Consider the following 22,500-nt stretch of genomic DNA (forward strand, 5'->3'; position numbering starts at 1 on the left):
GATATGATGTTTTTCTGACCAGGCGAAGTGAAAAGAGCATGTGTCCTGGATGGACTCTGAGTGTACTCCATTATCTGACACTTTCCCTGTCCTCATTGAGCCAATGTGTGTGTGCGTGTGAGTGTGTGTGTGAATGTAGTGCGTGTGTGTGTGTGTGTGTGTGTGGTTGTGTGTGTGTGTGTGTGTGTGTGTGTGTGTGTGTTAGGGTTAAGAGGGGGTGAAGAAGAAAATAAGGGCATTTGTCACTGGTGGCAGTCACTATTAAAGAGATTAGTGCTGTTGTTGTTGTTGTAGTAGTAGTAGTAGTAGTAGTAGCAGTAGCAGCAGTAGTAGTAGTAGTAGTTAGTAGTAGTAGTAGTAGCAGTAGCAGCAGTAGCAGTAGTAGTAGCAGTAGCAGTAGCAGTAGCAGTAGTAGTAGTAGTAGTAGTAGTAGTAGCAGTAATAGCAGTAGTAGTAGTAGTAGTAGTAGTAGCAGCAGTAGCAGTAATAGTAGTAGTAGTAGCAGTAGCAGTAGCAGTAATAGTAGTAGCAGTAGCAGTAGTAGTAGTAGTAGTAGTAGTAGTAGTAGTAGTAGCAGCAGTAGTAATAGTAGTAGTAGTAGTATCAGCAGCAGCAGGAGTCGTAGTAGTAGCAGTAGCAGTAGTAGTAGTAGTAGTAGTAATAGTAGTAGTAGTAGTAGTAGTAGTAGTAGTAGTAATAGTAGTAATAGTAGTAGCAGTAGCAGTAGTAGTAATAGTAGCAGTAGTAGTAGTAGTAGTAGTAGTAGTAGTAATAGTAGTAGTAGTAGTATCAGCAGCAGCAGGAGTCGTAGTAGTAGTAGTAGTAGTAGTAGTAGTAGTAGTAGTTGTTGTTTTTGTTGTTGTGTTTGTTTTTGTTGCTGTTGGCTTCTCAATCCTCCACTGCCCCCTTCCTGCTTTTCTAGACAAGCTGAGTGAGTGTGTGTTGTGTGTGTGTGTGTGTGTCTGTGTGTGTGTGTGTGTGTGTGTAATATGCTAGAAATGAAAAGAAATGCCATTGTGTTCTTAATGACCCTGACAAATGTGTTTCATCGCCGAAGCGTTGGTCTAATAAAAGAATTTCATTTCATTTCAATTTTGAGTGTGCAGCGATACCTTTTTTATTTCTTAGATGTGCGGCCTTCACCTAGTTCAGATTATCAAAAGTATTCGAATCACAAAGGTGTGTGTGTGGTGCAGGGGTATGTGGTGAAAAGGTGTGTGTGGTGCAGTGGTGTGTGTGGTGAAAAGGTGTGTGTGGTGCAGGGGTGTGTGGTGAAAAGGTGTGTGTGGTGCAGTGTGTGTGTGGTGAAAAGGTGTGTGTGGTGCAGGGGTGTGTGGTGAAAAGGTGTGTGTGGTGAAAAGGTGTGTGTGGTGCAGTGGTGTGTGGTGAAAAGGTGTGTGTGGTGAAAAGGTGTGTGTGGCAGTGGTGTGCAGGTGAAAAGGTGTGTGTGGTGAAAAGGTGTGTGTGGTGAAAAGGTGTGTGTGGTGCAGTGGTGTGCGTGGTGAAAAGGTGTGTGTGGTGAAAAGGTGTGTGTGGTGAAAAGGTGTGTGTGGTGCAGTGGTGTGCGTGGTGAAAAGGTGTGTGTGGTGAAATGGTGTGTGTGGTGAAATGGTGTGTGTGGTGAAAAGGTGTGTGTGGTGAAGTGGTACTCCAGGGGGAAGGACTGAGCTCTCAGGCTGGATGTAAAGGGCAGGTTAACCAGAGATGAGCACTGGATACACTAGTAGTGGGTCAAAGTGTTCTTTAAACAGCCAAACACACGGACCACAGAGCAGACGTGTGTGTGTGTGTGTGTGTGTGTGTGTGTGTGTGTGTGTTTGTATGTGCATGTGTGTGTGTGTGTGTGTGTATATGTGTTTTTATGTGAATGTGTGTGTGTGTGTGTATGTGTTTTTATGCGCGTGTGTGTGTGTGTGTGTGTGTTGTGTGTGTTTGTATGTGCATGTGTGTATGTGTTTTTATGTGAATGTGTGTGTGTGTGTGTATGTGTTTTTATGCGCATGTGTGTGTGTGTGTGTGTGTGTGTTTATGGTGCCTATGAAGCAGGAAATCAATCCCCCTGATAAACACTAGTGTGTTTATGGCTGTTCAGTGGAGTGTATGTATGTGTGTGTGTGTGTATGAGTGTGTGTGTATGTGTGTGTGTGTGTGTGTGTGTGTGTGTGTGAGTGTGTGTGTGTGTGTGTGTGTGTGTGTGTCTATGGCTGTTCACCAGACCCAGAGAGCTCAGATGTGAACTGCAGTGTGAAAAAGGGGCTGAAAGTGTGTTAACCGCCAACACACCCAAGCCCCATAAACACAGCCTAACCACGCACATTTGAAAAGTATCAAGCAGCACAAATTGCTCTTTTTTTTCCTCTTTCCATCAATCGCTCTCTCTTTTTCCCCTTTTCTCCATCTCTCTCTCTCCGTCTCTCTCTCTCCGTCTCTCTGTCTCCCTCTCTCCGTCTCTCTCTCTCTCTCTCTCTCTCTCTCTCTCTCTCTCTCTCTCTCCTCTCTCTCCGTCTCTCTCTCTCTGAAAAACACCATGTTAAATGTAGCTGATTTATTAGCCCAAAAAGGCTCGGGTTCCTAATGAGCGTTAAAAACAGCTTTACGCTGAAGCACCATTAGACAGCTGCTCTATTTTACTCTGAGATGTCTGCTAATGTTCATTTGAAGTGGAAAACACCAATTTAATCTGTCTGCGGTGGTGTGTGTGTGTGTGTGTGTGTGTGTGTGTGTGTGTGCACTCTTGTGCTGTCTGCTGAGCACTTAACCACGGAACAGAAAAGACTCGCTTTAAGCTCAAGCTGAGAAGTCCCATCTTTCAGTTCCCTGGAGAAAGATGAAAATGTGTCAACAGCAGTCTGGCGTTTCCAGTCCCAACCAAATGCTATTCCCCCAAAACTGCATATGTGCCCCGAGAGACAGCTGCGTTCTGCATCTTCGGTTCTCCATCTTAAAAACAGATACAGGCTCATAAGGCAGCACACACCGGATGGTATCATAACTCCACACCCAGAGAGACAGCAGTGTCCTGACGTGCTGCACAGTCCCAATCTCCTATTCTCCATCCCAAAGAAACGATGATATGGGCTCATTATCGCCTTAGTGCTTGCTCTAGGGGGTTCAGGCTCTGGGCTCTGTAAAGTGTGTGTGTGTGTGTGTGTGTGTGTGTGTGTGTGTGTGTGCTTGCTCTCGGGGGTTCAGGCTCTGGGCTCTGTAAAGCGTGTGTGTGTGTGTGTGTGTGTGTGTGTGTGTATGTGCGTGTGTGTGTGTGTGCGTGTGTGTGTGTGTGTGTGTGTGTTTGTGTGTCTGTGTGTGTGTGTGTGTGTGTGTGTGTTTGTGTGTGCTTGCTCTCGGGGGTTCAGGCTCTGGGCTCTGTAAAGCGTGTGTGTGTGTGTGTGTGTGTGTGTGTGTGTGTGTGTGTGTGTGTGTGTGTGTGTGTGTGCTTGCTCTTGGGAGGTTCAGGCTCTGGGCTCTGTAAAGCGCCTAGAGACTATTTCAATTGTTATTGGCGCTATAACCTCTCATAACCTCTCATAGTGCAGGACAGATGCCTTCTTCCGTGTCCGGAGCCGTCTAGGGCCTTTTATACGAAAGCTCAGGGGAATCAAGATGGCTCCCTGATCACTCAATTCTTTTAACATCCAGTAACTTTACATTCGGTTTGAGATACAAAGGCCACAGCTGAAGCCTGGTAATGGCCCTTGTGTGAATGTATACTCGAAGTAACGGGCACTTGTGTGAATGTATACTCGAAGTAATGGCCCTTGTGTGAATGTATACTCGAAGTAATGGCCCTTGTGTGAATGTATACTTGAAGTAATGGCCCTTGTGTGAATGTATACTTGAAGTAATGGCCCTTGTGTGAATGTATACTCGAAGTAATGGCCCTTGTGTGAATGTATACTTGAAGTAATGGCCCTTGTGTGAATGTATACTCGAAGTAATGGCACTTGTGTGAATGTATACTTGAAGTAATGGCCCTTGTGTGAATGTATACTTGAAGTAACAGACACTTGTGTGAATGTATACTCGAAGTAATGGCCCTTGTGTGAATGTATACTCGAAGTAATGGCCCTTGTGTGAATGTATACTTGAAGTAATGGCCCTTGTGTGAATGTATACTTGAAGTAATGGCCCTTGTGTGAATGTATACTTGAAGTAATGGCCCTTGTGTGAATGTATACTCGAAGTAATGGCACTTATGTGAATGTATACTTGAAGTAGTTACTAAAAAAGCGAGACTCTGCATAAAGCCATAACTACACAACACAGGATTACAATTACGGCTGATGGAAATGTTATTTTACGAGTTTGTTCACTCTTACCATTGTTTCCTTGCTATAAATGATGCTTGTGTTTTAGCGTTTAGCAAAGTACAGAAATATAAAAGGCATGAGATGAAGACATCCTCCCTTTCAGGCCAGAGTACCTCCTACAGTAGGCAATATGATTATGTGGCTGCCGTCTGATTCAGTGCACACAGTGATAAGTGAAATGTTTACCACAAGCTAATCTCAGCTAATGAAAGCTATTTGTCTCCTGACAGCCTGATTACCAATTACAAACACACACACATAAACACACACATAAACACACACACACACACAACACACACACACACACACACACACACAGGAGAGGAGAGAGGAGAGGAGAGGAAGGCTATTATGTATTCTGTCTGTCAGGATGTCTGCTCAAGAGGCTATTTGCGTTGTGTCCACTGCTCCTCTCTCAGTTTTCTGGCTCTTCTGTGTGTGTTTCAGCAGGTTCATCCTCAGTGTGTGTGAGTGTGTGTGTGATGATCAGGCAGATAGTCTGTGTGTGTGTGTGTGTGTGTGTGTGTGTGTGTGTGTGTGTTTCAGCAGGTTCATCCTCAGTATGTGACAGACAGAGATCTCTGTTGTGACAGGAAGTGATGATCCGGCAGATAGTCTGTGTGTGTGTGTGTGTGTGTGTGTGTGACAGGAAGTGATGATCAGGCAGATAGACTATGTGTGTGTGTGTGTGTGTGTGTGTGGCCATCTCAAAAAGACATAGTCAGTGTTTAAACCTCAGATTGACCTGACATGACATGCAAGGTGAGCTTAAACCCAGTGAGACCCATGAACACACCTGCAGGCAGGCGCATACTCGCGCGTACACACACACACACACACACACACACACACACACACACACACACACACACACACACACACACACACACACACACACACACACACACACACAGCCCCATTAAGGATACTCTCAGCAGCCACAACAAAGCTTTTCAGTACAGTGTGGAACACACGCTCACATACATATGTTGAGGATGGGCCACTTTTGTTCTGCCAGGAGCCAACACTCATCTCCATCAAACAGCAGCACCCCACTCCACTGAACACACACACACTCCACTGAACACACACACCAACCATGCAACTACAGTGACTGATGCACTTGACTGAAGGACACTCAATGTTTTTAACAACCACATCTGTTCTGTTCATTGTCCATATTTTGTCGGTATATGCCTTTAGCGTGATGGTCGCGTTTTTGGTCCTTCTCTCTCTCTCACACACACACCACACACACACACACACACACACACACACACACACACACACACACACACAGGCTCAACGCTCATACAAACAGACGGATAGCTGAACAAGGATAGCTCCCTGCAGGCAGTATGGGCATGTCAGATGATACGCATGAGTAAATATGGATAAATACTGGCCCACACGCATATGTTCAAAACTAACATCGCAAACAAACCTCTGTGCACAATAGTAGGGCTGAACGATTAATTGCATTTGCGATTTAATCGCGATATGATAGAACACGATTTTCTAACCGCAACGTTCGCGATTAAAAAACGTGGTCTAAAAAAAAAAAAAAAATTTTTTTTTTTTTTTTTTTTTTAAGATGGTACATTTTGCACACAGTGTTTAAAAAGTGCATGCCTAGTGTTTATACTTAAAATTACTTTTTTAAAATTACTTAAATGCACAGTGGCAAAGCCACCGATTTGTTGTTCTTGTTTCTGTAATGAGCAGTTAAATAAAAATGTAAAATGTGGGAAAGAATATTTTACACTAAATGTATCTAATATTGTGTTGGTCATATTTAAATCATTCATCACGTTTTGTTGGGAAAAAAAGAGGATAAAAAAAAATCGCATATTAAATCGCAATCGTAATATTTTGGTAAAAAATCGCAATTAGATTATTTTCCCAAATCGTTCAGCCCTACACAATAGCTATATAGAGGCATAATGTCCTGAAACACACATCTAATTAGATAAGCCAGATGTTTCGGAGGCATATCCAATCAACACATACATTTCCTATATATACATGCAGACATACTGCGCACAGAGCGAATAACACACACACACACACCCACGCACAGACACCTGCGCACCCACACACACACACACACACACACACACGTCACTCTGGAAAAAGCACAGATGCTCCAGGTATTTTAACAAGCAACTCTATCAGCCTGCGGTGACAGATTGCACACACAAACACACACACACACACACACACACACACACACACACACACGTACCTTCTGTTCCACCTCCAGGAAGCGTGCCAGGTCGTCGGTGTCCAGGTGGTCCTTGTGGTTGCTGTAGGTGAGCATGAGCAGGTACAGGTCGCGGCGCGTGGACATCATCTTGTAGAAGGAGCAGAACTCGTCAAAGTCTAGCGTGCCCTGGTTGTCATCCGTGTCTGCCTCCTGGAAGAGGAGGGCACACAGGCGGAGGGGGTCAACATGACAGGAAGTACCACATCTGGCTTAAAATGACCAACACAGACAGGAAGTACCACATCTGGCTTAAAGTGACCAACACAGACAGGAAGTACCACATCTGGCATAATATGACCAACACAGACAGGAAGTACCACATCTGGCATAATATGACCAACACAGACAGAAAGTACCACATCTGGCTTAAAGTGACCAACACAGACAGGAAGTACCACATCTGGCATAATATGACCAACACAGACAGGAAGTACCACATCTGGTATAATATGACCAACAAACACACATCTATAACTGGCATAAGTCACCCTTACAAAATGAGCTGTTGTTAGACGGGCACAAAGTACTTAGTCGGTTAAGCCAGTGAAGTGTTTTGTCAGACAAACAAAGACAGTCAAAAAATGAATGATCGCTTTTCACTGGCTACAACCATAGTGATGGGATGTTGCCATTAAAACACACCAGCCTTAGTGATATTTGACAGATATATCTACAGAAAGGTGAGTAAGGTGAGGATAACTGATATTGTGCTATACGATGTTAGGCCAAAGACAGGTGAAGCGATTCCTCCACGTGTCCTGAAGTGTGCTGGGTGGGGGTGGGGGTTGGGGTGGGGGTGCAGATCCCCACTGGAGAGACCTCTACATGGAGCACCGCCACACAGCCAGCAGACACAGGCCCAACTGGGCCAATCTGGGCCAATCAAACAGGGTCAAAGTGGGCCGAACAGGACCAAACGGGTCTAAAACGGGGCCAAATCAGGTGCTTCTGTTAGAGTGTTCCACATTCCACAGCTCAAAGCAACACTGATGCACTGATGCTCTATCAGCAGGGGACTGCCACAGGGGCAGGGAATGATGTCAGGCATTCAATCTACCCCACGCACACACACATACAAATACACACACATACATAGATACAAACACACACACACACACACACACACACACACATACATAGATACAAACACACATACACACAACACACACACACACACACACACACACAGACACACGCATACAAATACACACACATACATAGATACAAACACACACACACACACACACACACACAACACACACATAGATACAAACACACATACACAACACACACACACACACACACACACACACACACACACACGCATACAAATACACACACATACAAACACACACAACACACACACACACATACAAATACACACATATACATAGATACAAACACACACACACACACAACCTCTTATTCCCTAATGCACACACACACACACAGACACACACTGAACCGAGGGGTCTCTGCCAGCTCCCCACCCCCCTCCTCATGCCTGCCTGCCACGGCTGACGCAAGCGCCTGGCGGGTCATCCGAGACTGGCGAGGCTGGCGCTCGGCTTTGGCATCGATAGCAGCTGACATTAATGCACCAGCGGGGTGGCACTGTGCCCGCCTTGCACTGCCCCTTCACACACGCTCCACTGCTCTAACACCTGCCCCACACACACACACCACACACACCACACACACACACACACACACACACACACACTCCACATGGACAGATCTGAGTGCTGCAAGCTTCGAGGCTTCAAAGTGTTTTAGCAGACTGCCATTCATTCTGCTGAATACTCTCTCCACACACAAACTCTCTCTCACACACACACACAACACACACACACACACACACACACACACATAGAGGAGGACATGTCCCCAGTAGCAATGATGCCTGCGTGCCTTTGTGCCTGTGTGCGTGTGTGTGTGTGTGAGAGTTTGTTGTGTGTGTGTGTGTGTGTGTGTGTGTGTGTGTGTGTGTGTGTGCGTCAGTATAGGGATAAGATGAGCCAGTGGGTAAGTTGACCCGTCGCCTGTATTTGACCAACCATACATATTTGTCATGTTACCCTAAATCTAGCGTGCACCCTCCCTGATCATCTTGCCGTGGAAGAAACAACCACGTGGATAACGTGTGTATATTTCTTCACAAAAAACTTTTTTGCCTTTTTGCTAAACATACAGCTGAGAGTCTACACTGAAAGTGAAAAACAAATAATATGTGCATGTTCCTCAAAAGAATTAAAGTTTCATTCAATTGAAGACTTTCATGTCTATGTTTCAATCCTAGAGACTAGGAATTGAACAGATTAATTGTAATATTTATTTCATGAACACCAGAATGGGTGATTTAATTATGAATAACTATATCATAGCATTAAACTTTAAAATCTAGTTAATGCAATAGTTTTACTCAGTCTTGCTCCACTCAGTGGGGTAGGTTGAGACTCTAGACCAACTCTTTAGGGGAGCCCATATTCTGTTGCCTATTTGAGTTCGGCGCACTGCTGAGGTTTCTACTGATGGACACATCCTGAACTTGTGTTGTGTGCACTAGTTTTATTTCTGTCTTTACTCCATCGGCCATAGGTCGACTGAAGCAAAGAAAATGGCTCATCTTACCCCAGTCTCCCCCCTACACACACACACACACACACGCACACACGCGCACACGCACACACGCACACACGCGCACACACGCACACGCACACAGACAATATGAGAACAATAATTACAACAATTATCTCCCTCTAGTTTTCCCTCCCTCGGATGCTCACTTATTCCCTCTCTCCCTCACTTTCCCTGACTCACTCTCTCTCTCTCTGTCTCTCTCTCTCTCTCTCTCTCTCTCTCTCTCTGTTTGACTCTCTCCATCTCTACCTCTGGCTCTCTCTCTTTCTCTTTGCCACTCCGTCCCTATCTCTTTCCCTCCTCTCTCTCTCTCTCTGTCTTTTGCTCTCCCTCTGTCTCCCTTATTCCCTCTGTTCCCCTGATATGAGGCATTGATTGGTGAACTGGCCCGGTGTTCGGTAGCTCCGAACACATAAATCCGTAACTCCTCACTGCCTCCCCAGCCAGTCGGAAAAGAATCTCATCTCTCGGAATGTCTCCGCATCTTTAATCCCGGCCGGCTGCCATTGCGGAGCCAGCCTTCCGGATCGCCACGGTGACAGGTGGGACAAATGTACCCGTAGAACACACTCCTGCTCTATGAAGCGAGGGTGGCATTCCACAACGGAGGTCTATAGTTTAGGCTCTAGGCTGACTATCACCAAGGCAACAGAGCGAGACGGGGAGCACGGCCGCCCAGGACTGTGCTAGAAGAGATGCACTGAGCGCGTGCAGGGCTGTCCAGGGCTGTGTGTGTGTGTGTGTGTGTGTGTGTGTGTGTGTGTGTGTGTGTGTGTGTGTAATGCTAACAGAAGTCCTTGCCCTCCCTCTGCACGTGGGTCTCAACCCTCAGTCGTCACCAAAGCAGATGCAGTCAGATCCGGTCCAGATCTGCTTCCCTGTGGGGGACTGGTGGCTTCTGATAGGCTGGATAAATCCCCTGCTGCGCTGCTCTCTGCTCCAGGGATCTCCAGTTCATTCCACTCACCATCACACTGAAACACTGTGGCCCAGTAACTGCAACCCTTCCGCTCACTATCACACTGAAACACTGTGGCCCAGTAACTGAACCCTTCCACTCACCATCACACTGAAACACTGAAACACCATCACACTGAAACACTGAAACACCATCACACTGAAACACTGAAACACCATCACACTGAAACACTGAAACACCATCACACTGAAACACCATCACACTGAAACACTGAAACACCATCACACTGAAACACTGAAACACCATCACACTGAAACACCATCACACTGAAACACTGAAACACTGAAACACTGTGGCCCAGTATCTGAACCCTTCCACTCACTATCACACTGAAACACTGAAACACTGTGGCCCAGTATCTGAACCCTTCCACTCACCATCACACTGAAACACTGAAACACCATCACACTGAAACACTGAAACACTGAAACACCATCACACTGAAACACTGAAACACTGAAACACCATCACACTGAAACACTGAAACACTGAAACACTGTGGCCCAGTATCTGAACCCTTCTCAGCAGGGCTAGTGCTTGTGCTTGTGCTGTGGCGCCGCGACCCCAGAAGCAGCAGAAGGAACAACGTGGTCGGGGGGGGAACTGGAACTGAAGGAACGAGGCGGTCGGGGGGGGAACTGGAACTGAAGGAACGAGGCGGTCGGGGGGGAACTGGAACTGAAGGAACGAGGCGGTCGGGGGGGGGAACTGGAACTGAAGGAACGAGGCGGTCGGGGGGGGAACTGGAACTGTTAAAAGCGTTAACGATGAAAGAGAGACTCCCCATAGAGCCTCTGATGTCACTGAGGCCTGAGCCAGCAATCACACACTCACAAGTTACACAAGTTACACACTCACAAGTTACACAAGTTACGCACACACGTTACACGCTCTAGTTACACACTCACAAGTCACACACACACAAGTTATACGCTCACAAGTTACACACTCACAAGTTACACACACACACAAATGACACACTCACACAGCAATGAGCAGTGAGAGAGGCCAGATTGCTCCCCTGTGCTTACTGTGTCTTACAACAGGAGCCATCTGCAGTCATTAACACCATATGGGTCAGCCCTGAGACACACACACACACACACACACACACACACACACACACACACACACACACACACACACACACACACACACACAGTGTCCATATGGGTCAGCGCTGAGCCGAGTGTGAAGCTTAGCAACCTGCCAGTGGTCAAAGTTGAGGAGCGCAACCACAGACACACACACACACACACACACACACACACATACACACACACACACACACACACACACACACACACACACACACACACTCACAGTGTCCTACAGGCCTTCCCCAGTGCTCTGTGCTACGGCCCACGCACACACACACACACCTGTATGTCATGCCCTCACACACTCTGCAGCTGCGGCTCTGGGTGGGCTGGGATCTGATTGGCTGGTCCCCTGATGTCCCTGACACTGCCTCTAATAGACTAGACCTCTGCTGCCCATCTAATTCTTATTCTCTCTCTCTCTCTCTCTCTCACTTTGTCTCTCCCTCCCCCGCTCCCCCTCTTCTCTCCTGAGTGAGTTATCTCTCCTCGAACAGAAGCAGTGGGAAATAGCAGGCCCAGGGCAGTCACTCATTCTCTTAACCTTGTTCAGACTGCTGGGTGTGACACAAACACACACACACACACACACACACACACACACACACACACGCACACGCAAAATAAAGAAGTTTGTTAATGGCATAAGTCCCCGTCTAAAGGCCTTGGTTGTTTAGTGCTTAGAGGTGGACAGTGTCTGGGGAGGCAAAGAGGAGAGATGGAGCTTCACCTGTACAGGATCACCTAATGGTGCAACCATTTCCTCCAATGTACCACTATCATTTAAATTAATTGTGTTGGGACACAGATGCCTTTACAAAATCGTGTGTGTGTGTGTGTGTGTGTGTGTGTGTGTGGGAAAGGGAAAGAGACCAAAACATCCACCTTACACTTTTTGATACACTATTCAATGCACGTCTGTCTCTTGTCTGTATGGGTGTGGGTGTCTGTGTGTGTGTGTGTGTGTGTGTGTGTGTGTGTGTGTGTGTGTGTGTGTGTGTGTGTGTGTGTGTGTGTGTGTGTGCGTGAAAGGGAAAGAGACCAAAACATCCACCTTACACTTTTTGATACACTATTCAATGCACGTCTGTCTCTTGTCTGTACGGGTGTGTGTGTGTGGGCGTGTATGTTTGTTTGTGTGTGTGTGTGTGTGTGTGTGTGTGTCTCTGCCTGTCTGACAGTGACAGAAATAAATGAACGGTCTGCACCTTAGACCTGACTAATCTTCAATCAATCAGCAGACCCCTTGTTTATCAGACTTGCATTTCATTGTGTTGGAATGGTAAACAGTTCTCCGCCCAAATTAATACATGTCTGGCTTGAGGGGGTGTGTGTGTTGTGTGTGTGTGTGTGTGTGTGTGTGTGTGTGTGTGTGTGTGTGTGTGTGTGTGTGTGTGTGTGTGTGTGTGTGTGTGTGTGTCTGGCTTGAGGGGGTGTGTTATTGACGTTTCTCCGATCCCAGAGAGGACAACAGACAGAATCAGAACCAGAACAGAAGAGGCCCAAATCCATTCCAGACTGTCGCCATCTGCAAACTCATTAATGGCTGTCCTTCAGCGAGGATCACACGGAGGAATTCATACACAAACAGACACACAAACACACACAAACGCGCGGCGCACACAAAGAAACGAGCATGCCAAGTATTTACTCAAGAGGCGAAGTAAAAGACCTTCTCAACGCACCCACACTACCAAGCCCATATAACCTAGCATAAAACAGCATCACACACACCACCGCGCCCATATAACCCAGTATAAAACAGCATCACACACACACACACACACACACCACCGCGCCCTATTAACCCAGTATAAAACAGCAACACCTTCTTACACGCTACAATGACTGAGAAACACTTGAGTCATTCAGAGTCATTATCACCCATAACAGATCCAAGGGTAGAAACTGACTGGGTCAGATATCAACTCCATTGCAAAATATGCAAATGTGCACTTTGTCCCCAAACGTACATTATAAACTCTCTCGCGAGTTTACAACATCAGCAAGACTTATGACAGGCAGACCAATGCGATAAGATCTGACATCTGACATCCTGTCCAGAAGATAACAGGGACATGGCGCCAGTCCAGGAGTTTTAATCAAAAGTAGCCGTAGGATATCTAAATTAGTGCCGCCTGTGATCACAGCACCAGCTGGTCTCTCTGTGTGTATAAAGATGGAAAGATTGATCTAGAGTTGAGGAAGTCTGAGACAAGCCCTCCGGACAGGTCTGTTGGGGGGGCTGCTCACAAAAGATGCTGGAATATGAAGTAAAGAACAAGGTGTAGAAGAAATCAATGCATTTGTTGGTGGTGGTCAATTTGATTGTTTTGGCGCTATCTAAATGAAATTAAATAGAATAGAATAGAATAGAATAGAACTCAACTCAACTCAACTCAACTGCATTGCTTCGTGTCTGCAGTGTTTTGACCTAAAGGGTTTCTGAACTAGGGGCAAGGGGAGCACTCATCTTCATACTCCACCTCTGCTTGCACTCACAAACCTGCTTAAATCATTTATCTGAGGTTATTTTGAGTTTAACTTGTGAGCCTGTGTGTGTGTGTGTGTGTGTGTGTGTGCGTGTGTGTGCGTATGTGTGTGTGTGTGTGTGTGTGTGTGTGTGTGTGTGTGTGTGTGTGTGCATCTGCTTGACTTTCTGGCATTTGTGCAGGAGCTGCAGGACCTCGCTGAGGCCCAGTGGAGATGTGTGGAGGTGTGTGTGTGTGTGTGTGTGTGTGTGTGTGTGTGTGTGTGGGTGCATGTACCTTGAACATCTGCTTGACTTTCTGCCGTGGCAGATTTACATTGAGTTTGTGCAGGAGCTGAAGGACCTCGCTGATGCTCAGGGTGCCATCTCCGTTCTTATCCGCCTCCGTAAACGTCTGCTTTAGCCACCTGACACGCAGGGTCAAGGGTCAACCACACAGGAAGCACATCATTTCATCACACGATAACACTGATCAGTTCACCAACCACCAGGGCACTGGCTGACACATCTGCCTAGAACACAATCACTGAGCACACCAAGGTACCGGGCCAAAATATACAACCCCTGCATTACTCTAGTATACTATCCTAGATACATTAGTATACAGTGTAGTGTAGATAGCAAAACATATTGATATATACACAACAAAACGAATTTAATGTTGCGGATGAAATATTGCACAATATTACGATTATTTGGCAAAGACAAAAAGAAATGAATGATTGTGGGCAATCATGACCATTAAGGGTTCTCAGTGAGTTCTGTTCCAGTGTATCTCTGCACTGGTTGCTGAGTTCAGTGCATCTCTGCACTGGTTATTGGGTTCATAGTGTATCTCTGCACTGGTTGCTATGTTCAGTGCATCTCTGCACTGGTTATTGGGTTCATAGTGTATCTCTGCACTGGTTGCTGTGTTCAGTGCATCTCTGCACTGGTTATTGAGTTCATAGTGTATCTCTGCACTGGATGCTGTGTTCAGTGTATCTCTGCACTGGTTATTGAGTTCAGTGTATCTCTGCACTGGTTATTGTGTTCAGTGTATCTCTGCACTGGTTATTGAGTTCAGTGTATCTCTGCACTGGTTATTGTGTTCAGTGTATCTCTGCACTGGTTATTGTGTTCAGTGTATCTCTGCACTGGTTATTGAGTTCAGTGTATCTCTGCACTGGTTATTGAGTTCAGTGTATCTCTGCACTGGTTATTGAGTTCAGTGTATCTCTGCACTGGTTATTGTGTTCAGTGTATCTCTGCACTGGTTATTGTGTTCAGTGTATCTCTGCACTGGTTATTGAGTTCATAGTGTATCTCTGCACTGGATGCTGTGTTCAGTGTATCTCTGCACTGGTTATTGTGTTCAGTGTATCTCTGCACTGGTTATTGTGTTCATAGTGTATCTCTGCACTGGATGCTGTGTTCAGTGTATCTCTGCACTGGTTATTGTGTTCAGTGTATCTCTGCACTGGTTATTGTGTTCACAGGAGCAGACTGCAGGCCCACAGAGAGAACATCACTGAACCTATATATAGACCAGAGAGGTATGCCAGGCTTCTCTGCTCCCAATGTATGCAAGACCACTCTCCTCAGTCTTCTCTCTCTCACTTTCCTCCCTCTCACTGTACTCTCCTCTCTCTCTCCCCTCTCACTCTCCTCTCTCACTCTCCTCTCTCTATTCCACTTTCCCCCCTCTCTCCCTTTCTCTCTCTCCTCACTCTCTCTCACTCTCCTATCTCTCACCCCCTGCATCTCTCTCTCTCTCTCTCCCACAGTTTCTCTATCCCTGTGTCACTATCTCCTTCTCCTTCTAGTTCTCTCTCTCTCTCCAACTCTATCCATCTTTCTGCATTTCACCCTGTCTCTTTCCCTCTCTCAAATGTCTCTCATTCTCTCCACTCTATTCCACTCTCTCTCTCTCTTTCCCTCTCCATTTCACATCCTCTCTCTCTCTTTCTTCCTCTTTTGCTTTCATCTCCTCATCAACCACTTCAGTTTGTCTGAATCTGTATCTCTCCTCTCATCTCTCCGCCCCTTCACTCACTCACTCACTCTCTCCCTCTCCCTCTCTCTCTCTCTCTCTCTCCTGTCTGCTCTTACCCATCTTCCAATCCTCCTGGTCTTCCCTCTCATCTCTTTCTCTTCCCTCTCAACTCCTCCTCTGAGCTTCTTGTCTTTCTTCTCCACTCACTGAAATCCATTCTTTCCCCTCTTTAATCTTCCTCTTCTCTCCCACCAACCAAGACAGGGAATGAAAGGAATCTATACTTCTGTTGAGACATTCAGACGCTCTGTTCTGGAACTACCGGAGATCTCAATGGCTGCACTCTCTCTTAACCTCGTTCTCTCTCTCGCTCTCTTTCTCGCTCTGTCTCTCTGTCTGTCTGTCTCTCTGTCTGTCTCTCTGTCTGTCTCTCTGTCTGTCCTTTTCTCCTTTTCTCTCGATTCATTTCAGAACAATTCATAGTGGCTTAATTAGTCTGCCTGTTCACACAAAGTGTTGCCAAAGCACACAGTGACAATCTGACAACAATAATTACAACACTGAACATTCTCTCCCTCTAGTTTTCACCTCCCTCGCACTCTCGCTCACTCACTTGCTTACCCTCTCTCTCTCTCTCTCTCTTTCTCTCTTCTCTTTCCCTCTCTTCCTCTCTCTCCCTCTCTCTGCAGAAAGGGATGGTCTTCAGTAGCAGTCGTGAGGTGTCAGACACCTTACATACACAGGCAGGTGTGAGGAGAAAAATCTTTCCTCACTTTCAGTACTACTGCAGTCACACTGCAAACATTCAATACCGCAAGGACACAGACCGCCTTCAGTCCAGTACATAAGACTGAACAGACTAAGACACACACACAAAAAAAGGAAAGGACATTTTAAATGAGTTCTGTTATCTAAGGGTGGACTGCACTCCCACACAGCCAGCCTCCGCTACCTGATGTGAAAGAGCTCATTCAAGGCAAACATAAACCTCCACACCTGTTTCAAAAGGCTTTGCAGCACAGCACAGGTCTGCTGCAGTCCATTGGGCCATTTTAGGATGGCTTTTCAGCAGGACAGGCTCATTCTTACCCAGACAACACAATTAAGGGCTGTAACACACTCCTGGGCGAGGATATAATCCTCCTGGTCTCGTGTTTCCATTGCAGACGCAGCGCTAAAGCCTGGCCGGCCCTCTGCCTCTCGATGGGGGCTTTTGGGCATCAGGAGTAATCAGTGGGAGAGCACGATACTTTCACTGCAACCTCAGCATACAAAAAACTCATTACCCCCCACCACATTTAACTGCTGGTGTCATATACACGCAGTAAAATGAAAGCTCAGTAACATAGTGAAATAATATTTCATGTACTATTCTAGAACTGTTTTATTCGCTGACTATGATTTGAGATATATTTTTAACAGGCTGAATATATATTTATTCCTGGTTTGACACCTGCATCGTTTCATCTTTACTGCAAACTAACTAACAAACTCCATACTAGTTTTTAATGCTGGATATCCGAACCCTCACTGCTCTAAGCCATAGCTGTGCATTGAGCAGTCGGTAGCTCTGCATCTGAATCCTGTACTGCCTCAGCTTTCAGGTCTTCAGTTTCAATGCTTTCTAAAGATTTCTCCCTTTAATGCCTCCTTCACGGGGCTAACCCACAGGCAATCACTGTAAACGCTAGGCTAAGCTAATCACTGTAAACGCGGCACAGAGGCATCACGGCGTGCACACAGGCATCCCACCGTGACGCTCGGTGTGGGCTTCGCCTGCTTTGTTGGAAATGGTGGGGGGGGAAAAGGGCTGCATTTATTCCCTCGGTTCTGTACAGCTCTCCAGCCCTCCTGTTTGGCCCAATCATGTATCCTCACCAACTTTTCTCTCTCTTCTCTCTCCTCTTTCTCTCTCTCTTCTTTCTGTACTCTCTCCTCTCTCTCTCCTCTCTCTCTCTCCTCTCTCACTCTCTCTCTCCTCTCTCCTCTCTTCTCTCTCCTCTCTCCTCTCTCCTCTCTCCTCTCTCCTCTCTCTCTTCTCTCTCCCCGCCTGGCTTTGTTCCTCAAATGGGTCCATCGATTGCTTCCTGAATGATCTAAATGCCAGCACAGAGCAGCGGCAGATGGCACCCCCTGCTGAGGTGGGTTCTGCACTGGATTTCTCCCTCGGCTCTTCTACCCCAGGCTCTTCTTTCGTTGGGCGGCGGGAGGGGTTGGTGGTGGGTAGCCTACGGTTCTTCCCCCCCCCCCCCCCATCTACTTTGAAAGTACGGCACATGGAGAAATCCCATAGAGCCACGGTGTGCCCATACTGTGACACAATCCAGAGGAAAAGCGGAGACACCGCCGCAGAACATTCTGGAACAAAGACACAGGGGGGTGTCCTGCGAGTGCCGGCACAAATCATGAGCGGTGTAATGCATGATGCCCCCTAGGGCAAACTAGGTTCTTCAAACTAAAAAGTTCCAACTTACTTTGGAGATCATGGATTTTTAGTACAAAGTACAAAGGCTGAAGACTGAAGTTTTTCCGAGCATCTTCATTGATCCTGCAGTCCAGCAAAGACAAAGACCAAAGCACTGGTACCCAAAGAAGATCTAAGACACAGTCATACACACATGCACACATACACACAGACACAGACACACACACACACTCCTAATTATTTCCAGACCCCACTGCCTCACACTCTCAATGCACTGATTGGCTTCATGACCACATCATCCTCGTTTGCTTAGGGGCATATGGACCCACTTAACGAGCCAATTTGAACAGCAGGTGAAAATGACCTCATCCAGTCATAGCCATTAAATTCTCTTTCCTGAGATGAGAGGCGCTGTTGTTGCTGAGGTATAAACACACAAACAAACACAAACACACACACACACACACACACACACACACACACACACACACACACACACATGTTTATGCTAATGAGGCTACTGAGAAACCAGTGCAGGCCTATGTACAACCTTTTACAGCATACCACATTATGAGGAGAGGAAATCACACATATCATAACTGTCCTGTTATTACTGCCCTCCAATCAAGCATAAAAGTGGAAAACAAAATAATATAGTTCCGAACAGCATTTCTACACCTTAAGCTACAGCTCTAGAGTTACAATTAGCATTCTAGAAGTTGAAATATATGCTTCCAATTAGCATTCTAGAAGTTGAAATATATGCTTCCAGATCAGCATTCCTGATCTTAGTCTTATGCATGAGGACTGAGTTGACTGACTTCCCTTTTGCCTGGGTAAATCTACTCCCCAAACAGGCTAAGACAAGCGCCTGTGGTCCGACACCCGCAAACCATTTATCATTTCTGCCAGCAAACGTCAAGCAGCATCAGCTCTCCGCTGCGGCGGCATATGGGTACTAGGGTATGTTCTCTGGCGTAGCCGCTCACGCCACTCTCCATCGCCTGGCATTACCCACGTGTGTTACACTGATGCTGCCAGACACACAGCAGCCTCGGGATGCATGTGGGCAGCTTATGTTTACATTAAAACATTTACTGAGTGCCTCCAATCCAAAGCAACTCACGCTCCACTGTCTACATCCCTCTCTTCAGAACATACACAGCCTGTAGGGACACTAACCTCCACACACACATTAACACACACACACACACACACATACACACCCAGGGCACCGCGTCCCTGGTGCCACGGTGATGCCAGGCTATATCATGGATCCTGACCCTTCATGTGCCAACCATGGGCACAACCTATGCCAGGTCCCTACAGTTGGCACGTGTCAGTCAGCCAGGCCTTGTAGGCTTTGAACAAAAGTAAAGTTGGAAGGTTTTGGCAATCCAAAGACACCCCACACTTGAAGTATGCTATGACAAAATTAGACTCTTCCTTTAAAGGACCGTGCGTATGTTTTGTATAACATGACAAACACGATCGACGTGATCAACAAACTGCCAGAACTCAGTGTGCCAGCCTGTCCCTTCCTGTTTGCTCCAGAAGAGTTACAGCCCGTGTAAACGGTCTGACAGAACTCAGCTGAATGTAGGTGGATCAAACTCGGTCTAAACGGACCTGACGCTTACACTGAATTCAGTGTAAGTATTAAGACAACATAGCAGAGCCTTTTAACGTCACGTGTGAATGAGCTTACACAGCTATGTGTAATATAAATGCATGAAACCCAAGCTAACGCAGCTATGTGTTATATAAATGCATGAAACCCAAGCTAACACAGCTATGTGTAATATAAATGCATGAAACCCAAGCTAACACAGCTATGTGTAATATAAATGCATGAAACCCAAGCTAACACAGCTATGTGTAATATAAATGCATGAAACCCAAGCTAACACAGCTATGTGTAATATAAATGCATGAAACCCAAGCTAACACAGCTATGTGTAATATAAATGCATGAAACCCAAGCTAACACAGCTATGTGTAATATAAATGCATGAAACCCAAGCTAACACAGCTTTTTAACAGTTTTTTCTTAAGGATACTGGTCTCGCGTCCTCTGTCTCTTGGCCAGGCTGTCCTCGTCACTGATGCCGGCCATCAGGTACTTGAGGCCGGTGATCCAGGTGCGGGCCTCCTCGCCCGTCCCCGACACCAGGTCCAGGGACTCCATGTGCTCCCCGTAGTAGATGCTGAAGCAGCAGTTCGGGTCGAAGCTGCCGTCCGCATAGCGCTGGAAGATCTCCGACTGATTCCCCTCACGCACCTCGCGGAGCGAGTCGATGGAGACTAAAAACGGGAGAGAAAGAGAGAGAGAGAGAAAGAGTGAGCGAGTGATGGAGAGACAGAGGAGGAGTAAAATCCTTCTCGTCCTGAAGGTCGGTGTGGACGACTTTCTAAATCATCTGAAGACCAACCAAAGCTACACCAGTGTAGGTTCCAGAGAGGCAGTAAGCAGAAGGGAAATGTAGTTTAAAACAGAGACACTGACAGTGAAGACAGTGACTTGCATGAACTACAGTATAATGGAGTGACTGACTTACAGGAAGTCTGTGAAGTGTAGCGAGTGCACTAGGATCAGGAAGTCTGTGAAGTGTATAGCGAGTGGAAGTGGATCATTTCCGTAGCTTAAGGAGTGCTAATCATGAAGGCAATGAGCAGAGTGACAAGTCATTTAGAAATCTGACTGGGTTTAGACAACCTCTGGGCGATCACCTTTGGGCGCCATCATGGGATTGAGAGGACCCAACAGCTCAGGCACTTAACTGAGATTAGTACAATATCAGAGAGAAAGGAAGAGAGAGAGAGAGAGAGAGAGAGAGAGAGAGAGAGAAGAAGAGAGAGGGGGACAGAAAGAGAGAGAGGAAGAGAGAGAAGAATATAACAGAGAGAGGAAGAGAGAGAAGAAGAATAGAGAGAGAGAGAAGGAGCGGAGTGTCATTTAGGCTTAAATATTGACTCTCGTCTAATTAACATTTAGCTTGGTCTCCCTACGGAGGACGCCACCCCAAGAGGATGATGGTTATGCATGGCAACCTCCTAATGCTTCTGATTCATCCTCATTTCATTCGCTCGCAGTCACTCCCTATCTTTCATTCGTTTTTCTCTCTGTCCCTCGCTCACTAGGTTTCTCTCACACTGGCTCTGTCGTTCCTCCTCCAGTGCCCTCTTTTTTTCTTTCTTTCTTTCTTTCTTTTTCACTATCTTTCTCACTTCATCACTCTCTCCACCTTTCCCTGACTCTCTCTCTGTCCATCGCTCACTATGAAAGAAACATACTGGCTCTATCATTCATCCTCCCTTGACCTTCTTTCTTTCTTTCTCACTTCATCACTCTCTCCACCTTTCCCTGACTCTTTCTCTGTCCCTCGCTCTCAGTCTTTCTTTCGCTCCTTCTCTCTCTCTGTTGAAGTACTAGTGACTTTCTGTCAGGTGGAATCTAACATTGTTCAGCACGTGCGCTGATGATTCACATTGACGCTCTTTCACCAATGGACATCAGAACAGGGCAAGCTGTTTCTAAGCTTTATAAAACCTCACTTCTATGACACACACACACACACACACACGATCTGACAGCTGTTACATTCCCTGAGGTGTCACAATCTGTCGCGGCAGAGGTGTTTGACTGTGGCAGAGGTGTGTGACTGTGCTACACTGAGCTGCTACACACACACACACACACTGTGTGTTCTGGTGCTACAGTCTACATGCTTGGGACCAGTGAGCAGCAATGCTGTGTGTGTGTGTGTGTGTGTGTGTGTGTGTGTGTAATGTGTGTATGTAGGTATAATGAGAGCACTGCGTGTGTATGTGCAGATCAGTTCAGCAGCTATGAGTGTGTGTGTGTGTGTGTGTGTGTGTGTGTGTGTGTGTGTGTGTGTGTGTGTGTGTGTGTTTGGTCTTGGCTCTGATCCTAAGAGCTGAGGGCCAACTGACCTGAATAATCTGAGAGCAGACGACCTTCGACTAAAGCTCTACAGATCACCTCACCGAACACGCCCACCCTCCTACACACAGTCACACACACACACACACACACACACACACACACACAACTAATGGCGCTTCCTGGAGTGGCATGAATAAGCAGTGATAAGCCTGTGCTTGGCCTGGGAATATTAGAGTACTACGCTCATGAGTAGCTCATTAATATGGATGGGCCTGTACGAGCTGGATCATATAGGCAGGATAATATAGGCCGAACACGCCCACCCTTCTACACACACACACACACACACACACACACACACACACACACACACACACACACACACAGGATAATATAGGCATAGGCATGAA

At 46.5% G+C, this 22,500-nt stretch overlaps 1 protein-coding gene across 1 annotated transcript in view; it reads right to left on the reverse strand.

Moving 5' to 3' along the window:
* plch2a (phospholipase C, eta 2a) overlaps positions 1-22,500 on the reverse strand; it is a 60,978-nt gene that overhangs the window by 27,963 nt on the left and 10,515 nt on the right. Inside the window, 3 exon segments of the mRNA XM_031567062.2 lie at positions 6,553-6,723; positions 14,061-14,190; positions 20,244-20,487. Coding sequence (XP_031422922.2) covers positions 6,553-6,723; positions 14,061-14,190; positions 20,244-20,487 — 545 coding nt within the window.

This window comes from Clupea harengus, chromosome 4 (assembly GCF_900700415.2).
Source record: "Clupea harengus chromosome 4, Ch_v2.0.2, whole genome shotgun sequence".
NCBI lineage: Eukaryota > Metazoa > Chordata > Actinopteri > Clupeiformes > Clupeidae > Clupea > Clupea harengus.